This window comes from Pteropus alecto, unplaced genomic scaffold, assembly GCF_000325575.1.
Source record: "Pteropus alecto unplaced genomic scaffold, ASM32557v1 scaffold190, whole genome shotgun sequence".
In the NCBI taxonomy this organism is placed as follows: Eukaryota; Metazoa; Chordata; class Mammalia; order Chiroptera; family Pteropodidae; genus Pteropus; species Pteropus alecto.
The window spans coordinates 1,344,309-1,353,145 of record NW_006430462.1 but is presented as its reverse complement, the minus strand read 5'-3'; the positions used below and the strand labels follow the sequence as shown (position 1 = coordinate 1,353,145).

The window sequence follows — 8,837 nt, the reverse complement described above, 5'->3', positions numbered from 1 at the left end:
GGAGGGAGGGGAGAGAGAAGGAGAGAGAGGGGAGGGGAGGGCAGGGAAGGGTGACTCAACTTAAATATCCAACAAGAGGGTAAACTGGGGTATTGTGCTATGATTAAGAGAAGGATGCAGGGATTTGGGTTCAAATCCGCCTCTCCACTTACCAGCTGACTTAAACATGTTACATAGCATTTCTGAGCCTGATTCCGTATATATAAAATAAAACTAACCACATCTATTTTCAAGATTGTTTGGAGGACTAAATTAAATCAGAAGTAGTAAACTGCATGATAACAGGATTTGCATCTGTCAGAGTCCACCGTGAGTCCCCATACTGGCACAGGCTTGGGCTATTTATGGAACAAATGAACAAATAAAACTAGTCACAAAACGAAATGCTAGGGAGCTATGGAAATGATATTGTAAATAGATTTAATCACCTGGGAGGCTGATTGTGATATATTTGCCCAGTGAGAAAAGCTGTTTTCCAAGCCTTTGATTTATTACGATTTAATTTTATAACAAAATGATATGTCTAAAGATATACAGATATAAATATGGACATGACGTCAATCACTACAGGTATAATCTGTGGATAGCAAACAAGACCAGCACTGTGAAGAGAGGGCTTCTGTCTCGAAGGGGTGGGTATGAGTGGTTTTTATTTTTTTATTCTGCTATATCAAGCTTTTTTTCCAAATTTTAGATGATAAATATGTATGCCTTATGTGGTTTTAAATCAATAGAAGTTGTTTTTGAAGAAAAAAACATACAATTGTCTGAGCCTCAGTTTTTTCATTTGCAAGATAGGGATAATAATGGTCACCCAAACTTTATAAACAGTAGCTAAAATATAAAGTCAGAAACAAGAAACAGAATGCTTCCTTCATACCTCACTCTGCCATCTTTGTCACCCAGCTTCTCCCAGGATCCCTGAGTCATAAAAAGGGGATGCGAAGCACACAGGCTTTCTGCTCATGTCATCACTAAGTTGTGATGGGCAGAACGTTTGTGGCGGGTTCTGTCTTGATGCTAAACATTCCCTTTCTCAACTCCATAGGTACCATGGTCCCATTTGAAGATGAAGAAACTGAGCCTCAGAGAGGTGAGGGACTGCCATGTCCCACAGCCTGAAGTAATGACTGAGAATTTGAACTCTGGGACATCCAGTTCCCAAACCTCCAATGGAAGGGCTCAGGCCTCCCTAAATGGAGGCGGGGGTAGGAACTCACAGCACAGGCCACGGGCCGGAAGGAGGTGAGCCTCTCAGCGGGGTAGGCTGTGTTGCCGCTCCAGGCATCCCAGCATGGGTACTCACCCCGCTCCAGCACGTATTGCTGCCCTTGGAATCCGGCATGCTCAAAGCCCACCCACCTGTCGATAGACAGTAGAGAATACAAGAGGTAAGAGACCCCTTACCCTGAGTTCTCAACCAATGTTTATCATGCAGAGGTGACTTTGCCCCCCTGAGAGGCATTCCACCAAGTCTGGAGGCATTTTTATTTGTCCTACTGGGAGGAGGGAGAGGGAGTGTTTACAAATGGCATTTAGTGAATAGAGGCCAGGATATTGCTAAACATCCTCCAATACACAGGACAATCCTCATGAAGACAAAGAATTATCCAGCTCCAAATGTCAATCGTGCGGAGGTGGAGAAACCCAGTGTAGACCTAGCAACCCGCTGATTTGCTGTGTGTTCCACAGGTAGTGGAACTGTTTGTGCAGCTGACTGACAACCGAACATGTGTCCCTCTAAGCCAACGGTCCCCAACCTTTTTGGCATCTGGGACCGCCTGATGATCTGAGGTGGAGCTGAGGCAGTGATGCTAGCACTGGGGAGCGACTGCAAATACAGATAAAGCTTTGTTTGCTCCCTGCCGCTCACTTCCTGCTGTGCGACCTGATTCCTAACAGGCCACTGACCGGTATGAGTCCACTCCCCAGGGGTTTAGGACCCCTGCTCTAGGCCACATAGGCAAGACTCAACCCCAGGCTGACTTAAGCCTTGATGGCATCTGTCACAATTCTCTAGGAAAATGGGGAGACAGGCAGTTTTGTGAGGAGCTGCCACAAGCCATGTCTCATGTACCTCCTTCTTTTGAAGGAGGCTTCCATGAGGCAATTGCTCATCCATCTCTCTGGTTCCCGCGAAATATGGGACTTTCCCCTCATCACCCTGGAGGGTACAGCGCAAGCTATAACTGAAGCACGGAGTGGCTCCCCAACTGCAGGGGGCCTCCAGTCCTGCTGTCATCTGGTCCCTGTTGTTTTGGTGTCATCTGATGGGATAAGGGACACAAGAAGCTGACACCATGCTGACCTTGCACTTGCTGTCTATGTAAGCACAAGCCCTCACTTAACATTGTCGATAAAATCTTGAAACTGTGGTGAAACTACACATAATGAAAACGATTTTACCATAAGCTAATTAACATAAACAAGAGTTAAGTTCCTATGGCATCTCATCCACCTTGTAATGAAGGGACATTGAATAAAACAATGTTATTCAAAGACATGCACTGTCTGAATCTACCTGAGTTTGTTGACTCCTTACCTATCTGATCTATTGACCTGCTGTACATATCCCTGGACAAGTCACTGTCCCCATGTGAGCCCCAGCTCCTCATCTGTATGAAGCTAAAAGAGTATTTACCCTGGTGTGAGATGCATAAATATCACCCAAGATGACCTTGGTGGCACCCACAGGCATATAGCATGAGGTGACTCTAAATCACATGGAGAGAACATTGTTTTCCTTTTGATCTACTTTGGAACCTTCTAGAAACTTCTGTCCAATATTGCAGCTGCCGGCCACTTGTTGCTAATTAAATTGAACTTAAATTTAAGTTCAATTAAATTTAAAATTCAGTTCTTTAGTCACACTAGCTACATTTCAACCCCTCGGTGGTCATATGTGGTCACTGGTTTCAAAACGTAGTGTAGATGTAGAATATTTCCATCATTGCAGAAAGTTCTACTGAATGGTGCTGATCTAGAATGGGGTCCCCATCCCCTGGGCCATGGACCAGTATTGGTCCGTGGCCTGTTAGGAACTGGGCTACACAGCAGGAGATGAGCAGCAGGCCAGTGAGCAAGCCTTCATCTGTATGTGCAGCTGCTCCCCAGCATTAGCATCGCCACCTCAGCTCTACCTCAGATCATCAGGCATTAGATTCTCCTAGGAGCACCGGTCCCTGGTGCCAAAAAGGTTGGGGACCACTGATCTAGAAAGTTTCAGTATGGTATTGGTGTGTCCTTAACACTCTCTACATTTTATTACTGTCTCTTCTAAAAAAATAAAAATACCTCATGCTCAGAGCTTCAATCAAGCAACAATGTTCAACTAGAGATTAATAGCATTACTTTTGACTATATTTTTATAGTTACCTTTGCCTTTTGACAAGTGATTTTGGCTTTCAATTTGTGCGTAAGAGGGGTATTTCAGACCCAGTACTCGATTCTAAATCTGTTCCTGCAGGATCTGTGTGAATGATGCCCCCTATGTTTGGTCAGGGCACGACCTGCATAACCTCACACCGCCGCCCTGCACACTGCCTGGCACTTCAGACCCATGGGAAGTGAGAGCCTAGGAAGATGGGGCCTCAAACATCTAAAAGTCTCAGCACCCCTTTCTAGATCCCCTCCTGTCTCCCCCACCCCCACTGAGGTTCCACTCCCCAGACTCACGCTCCGCTCAGCACTTTCAAAGATCGCACAGTCTCAAAGCCAAGTTCCAGCACGCTGGGGCACTCAGCGGTGAACTCATGCCGCCGGCCCTGGAAGCCCTCCTCGTCCCACACTACAATCTATGACAGGAAGAAAAGGTGGAGACCTGCATCAGAACCCTGTGGGAGGTGAACCCTTAGGGGCTCACCCCTGGACGCAGGGTTAGAGGGTGGAGCAGGTAAAGCAGGGATGGCAAACTCGGATGCCTCCAGGGGCTGGGCAGGGTGAGGGCTGGGGGCAACTGGAGAGCACAGGGCCAGTGTAAATGAGTACCTCTGCTCAGCATCACCTATTGTCGTCATGTGGGAATGCTGGCCGACTTTCTGATTTCTCAAGACTGTCACTAAATCTGGACTTTTCTATGGACCCTCCGGTTTTCAAAAGCTGATGACGACACATGCACAGGAGGTCAAAGAAATCATGCCCAAAGACTGTGCAATCACCAGTTTGCCATCTCTGCCAGAGAGTGTAATGATTGAATTTGGGGACCAGAAGATCCAAGTTCAAACCAAGACCCCTGTGTGTGAACTTGGGCAAACCTCTTCCCCTCTATGAGTCTCGATTGCATCCTCTATAAAATGGGCCCTCATAACCCCCCAGAGGTGAGGTGGGGATTCGGTGGAGGTGGGGATTGGGGGGCGGGGTCCCCTGGAGCTTGGTTTGACCTGCACACCTTCACTTCTGAAACAACCCCCATGCCTCTTCCTACCTTCCAGTGTCCCGCCGACTTGGTGCATTGCAAGGCCATGTCGCCCTCTTCCTACACAAGAGAAGAACATGATAACCTTAGCCCTGACTCTGCTCTCCCCTTTGATACTGAAGTCTGGTTTAGGCAGGGTCAGGATCCAGATGGGGGCCAGATGTGTCTGGGCTAGGAGCAAAGTGCAGCTGTGGCCTCTCCATTTCCTTCCCTTTCCATCTGTGACCAATGCCATCTCTTTTGCTTCTTTCCTGTCACCATCTCAAAATTCACCTATTCTGGGTCTCATTGCCTCTGAGTCCCACTTTCTGCTGGTTTATCTGCTCATCATTAGTGGGTGGATGTACCACCCTGGCAAGTGCCTAGGTGCTCGGCTTAAGAGAGAGACCCCAAAACAGCACCTGACCCAATGAGGTGACTCTAACGGTAGAAACTGAGGCAACAGGACCTCAGGAATAATTTCGGTTTGAAGTGAAGGCAGCAGGTACTGTTCTTGGAGCCTGGCCCGGGTTAGGATGAAGATAATATTCAGGATGACACAGTGATGTCCCGATGATTAGGGACCTGGGCTCCCTGCCTCCCAGGATGCTCACTCAGAGCTCAGATCCCACCCCTTCTCCCAGCCTGAGACTTACCGCGATAGACCCAGAGAACATGCCAGACCTGGGACCAGCTGAGGTTAGGCTCTTATAGGCATGGAGGGGAGCGGGCCTCTGGGAGACAAAGCCCCGACTCAGCAAGTGAGCAGCAGGAACAAAAGGCAGCCCCAGCTGAAGCCCCAATGGAGAGGTGTCAGCACCATTGGCTTCAGCTGAGAGGGAAAGGGGCATATGACCTCCCTCAGGGATCAGCCACGAAGGTGAGAGGAGGAAGGTCTGCCATAATCAGCTCCATGGGACCCCTGATTGTAGCAGGAGAATGAGCACTGGACAAGGAGTCAAAAAACCTGGTCCTTCTCTGCAGTGTGACCTGCAGAAAGTCATTTCTTCTCAGTTTCTGCCTGTAAAATGGGACAAGAATAAACTACATCCCTGGGATGTTGTGATATTACGTTACATGCCTGATATTCAACAAACGTCTATGCTTTTCTCCTTTCTACACCCCTTCCTCTTCCAGCAGGGGCAATCAAGGCAGGCTTCCTGTTGGAGATGGCATTTAAATTAGACTCTGAAGGGCTAAGAGGATTTGTACAAGGTGATATGGAAGGAAAAGCTTTTTCTAAGCAAAAGTGTAGAGGTGAGAACTTGGGACACGTGTATGAGAAAGAGTGAGTAGCCCTATTGGGCTGGATCTCAGGGACCCTAAAGGGGAGCAGAGGGAGCCAGGCAGGAAAGGTGGGGCTGGGCCAGGGCCTCCAGGGCCCACAAAGCCCAAAGAGGATTCCAGATGGCTCTGTGGGCAGAATAAAGGAGCTGGTGGGTGTGAATATGCTTCACAAATTGTAGCCAAGGTTTGTAGAATTTGCTTTGTGTAGCCTCTTCCCACGCTCCCACCCTCTGATTTGACCTAAAACGGGCCTCTCATTGCTTAGGAAAGAGCATGGCAGGAGACCAGACCACTCTGGGTGAAATCCAGTCCTGTCTCTGAACAGCTGGGTGACCCAGAGGTTGTCTGATCTCAGCTCATGGCCTGTAAAGTGCCAATATTTATCCCACTGGGAGGGTTAAAATCAGCCCTATCGAATACGTGACTTTGACGAAGGGTCGCCTTGAAGATGAAGAGCTAAGAATGTAGTCTGGATTTACACCCCACTCTTGCTGGCTAGGTAACCTCGAGCATGTTACTTCACCTCTCTAAGCCTCAGTTTCCTCATGTGTAAAATGAGTACAACAAGATAAATTGGGTTTAGCCTAAGAGATAAGGGTATAGTGAGGGGGAATGTAAATTACATGTGAACGGCAGTTGGCACTGCTCCTGGAGCATAAAAAAAATATGCGCCTCCATCATCACCGTTCTCATCATTGCGAATAAAAATGATTGCTATTCATATAAAAGCAGGAGTATATAGTTTTAGGTGCTTGGGTTCAGGAGTTAAAAAGATGTGACTTCCCAATTCCATTTTACAAATGAGAAAACAGGCTGAGAAAGGGTCAAGGGAGCTGCCTCAACTTTCTCATCTGTAAATGGGGTTAATCCCAGAGACTCTTGTCATAGAGAGGAGTACAGGAGCCTAGTCAATAAAATGCTCAGAGTGGAGCTGCCCAGCATAGGGGACCATCCCTTACCTCCGCCCCCACCCTTTGGTAGGTTGCCACGAGGGACACAGAACTGTCTCAGACAGCCTGACCTTAAAGCCAGACCTGTGGTGACCCCCAACACCCACCAAATACCAACCACTGTGTCTTGGTCCTGGTTCCCATGGCTGCCTCATCCTGTGGTTCCTGCCCCCGTCCCAGGCCTTGGCCCACAATGAAAGCTAAGGAGGAGATGGGAAGTGAGGGGGGTGCTAGGTGGGGCTGGAGGGGCAGGAGGCAGAGCTGTCCCTAGGCCACGGTGATCTCAAGGCAGAGCTGGGTTCTTGGGGATGTCTGGCTCCCTGGACCCCTGCAGAAGAGGCAGGAACCTGTGCAGAACCCCCACCCCGACCCCGAAGACTGCCTGGGGCTAGAGAGTCACACTACAGGCTAACCTGGCTCTGCAGTTCCCCTGGGTCCTTCCAGCCTTGGCTCTACTGTGAGTTCACACTATGTGACCTTGTTTAAGTCACTTGTCCCACCCGGGCTTCGGTTTCTACATTTATAAAATGAGGAAGCGGGACGATATGACTTCTGGCATCTGTTCCCTTGTTCTAAGTCTTCACTGCTCTATTGCGTCTGTCTCTCTGGCTCTCCCTCTCTCTTTCCTTCACTGTCCAGTTCCCTTCCCGACCCTTGTATTTCTGTCTCCTTCATCTCTTTCTCTGCCGCTCTCCACTTTTCCAAATCAATGTTCCCTTTTCTCTCTCCCCATCTCAGTTTCTCTATCTCCCCCTGTATCCCACCTTCCGTTATAATCCACTGCTGTGACCATTTAGTCCCTCAAATTGATTAAGGGCCCAGGAGTGAACAAGTTGTGGTGACATTCGGGGCCTCCCAGAGGAAGCACTGAGAAGGGCAGACATATTTCTAGCCACCAGTTCTGTCCCTGGGGTCAGATACAGACAGACCGAGAAGAAGTCGGGGGAGAATCTGGGCCCAACCTGGTCAGAGGAACAGAACCAAGGCCTTAAATATTCAAACCACTGAGCACAGGGAGCTCCCCCATCCCTACTCCTATATCTAGAAATAGGGAGTCAAGCCAGGGCCAAGGTAGGACCTTACTGCACCCCAGCTTTACTCATCTGTGAAATGGATATAATAGAAGTACAAAAAAAGTTGGATTTCCTGGGGTTTGGCCGAGATGGTGTGAGTAACCCATTTGGTGCTGAGCTTAGCACCCAATGAGCATGCAGTAAGTAGGGCTATGGATATTGGACCCACATCTGCCCTTACAAAGCATTTCCCATCTCCCGTGGTCCTCATCACCATCTTTCCTGTGCAGCATCCAACAGGGACACTTGTGCCTGCTTGTAACAGCAGTGGCAGAGGTCCTGAAGAACAGAGACCTGCCAAAAGCCACAGAGCACAAAGCCTCCTAAATCCAGGTCTCCCACCTCCTTGGGGCTCCCTTTTTTCCTGCCCCAGGATTGGCAGCCAGCAGGGACCCCATGGGCCTACCCTGGCTGGGGTTTTAGAGAGAGGCATCATAGGAACCAGGTGAAGTCCCTGCTGATCAGGGTTTCTGCTGTGCATGCCGGGCTCACAATGGAAAATGCTGCTCTCTGCAGTAACCCAAGAGAGGTTGGGGCCTCAGGCCCCCAACCCCATGCCTGGGGCTTGCTGAGCCAGCTCCCTCTTTGTGCCACAGAGCATAGGGCTTGGTGTCTGCCAGACTATAAAATGGGGGGTCGGCCCCTAGTCACCCACAGCACTCACCCGCCCGCCTGCTTATCCTCCAGCAGGAAGTAGCAGGTCCCCAGGTAAGAGACACCCCTCCATGCTGCTGAGAGCCAAAGGGGAGGGGAAAGAAGAGGGAAGGCAGAGAAAGGGGGAGGCAGAGAGAGAGCAGTTACAGAACAGAGAGAGACAGGGCAATTAAAGATGGAGGAGTCAAAAAGAGGGAGGGAAGAGAAGAGAGAAGAAAAGAATAATAAAGAACAGATAGAAAGGATAGGCAGAGATATAAAGAGAGCGAGAAACGGGAGAAGGGGGTGGGAGGAAGAGAGAGGGAAGGGAGGAAGAACAGATAGAAAGGATAGGCAGAGATATAAAGAGAGTGAGAAACAGGAGAAGGGGGCGGGAGGAAGAGAGAGGGAAGGGAGAGAGGAGAGAGAGAAAGAGAGGGAGAGAGAGAAAGAGAGAGAGAGAGAGCGAGAGAGAGAGAGAGAGAAGCAAAATAAAAAAAG

At 49.1% G+C, this 8,837-nt stretch overlaps 1 protein-coding gene across 1 annotated transcript in view; it reads right to left on the bottom strand.

Annotated features, from left to right (window-relative positions):
• CRYBA4 (crystallin beta A4) overlaps nucleotides 1-4,468 on the bottom strand; it is a 7,018-nt gene extending 2,550 nt beyond the window's left edge. The window contains exons 1-3 of the mRNA XM_015590733.1: nucleotides 4,424-4,468; nucleotides 3,676-3,794; nucleotides 1,221-1,362 (exon numbers count right to left, since the gene is read on the bottom strand). Of these exons, the coding sequence (XP_015446219.1) occupies nucleotides 1,221-1,362; nucleotides 3,676-3,794; nucleotides 4,424-4,462 (300 nt within the window). The 5' untranslated portion in view covers nucleotides 4,463-4,468. The remainder of the gene's footprint in view (nucleotides 1-1,220; nucleotides 1,363-3,675; nucleotides 3,795-4,423) is intronic.
• Between the last annotated feature and the right edge of the window lie 4,369 nt (nucleotides 4,469-8,837).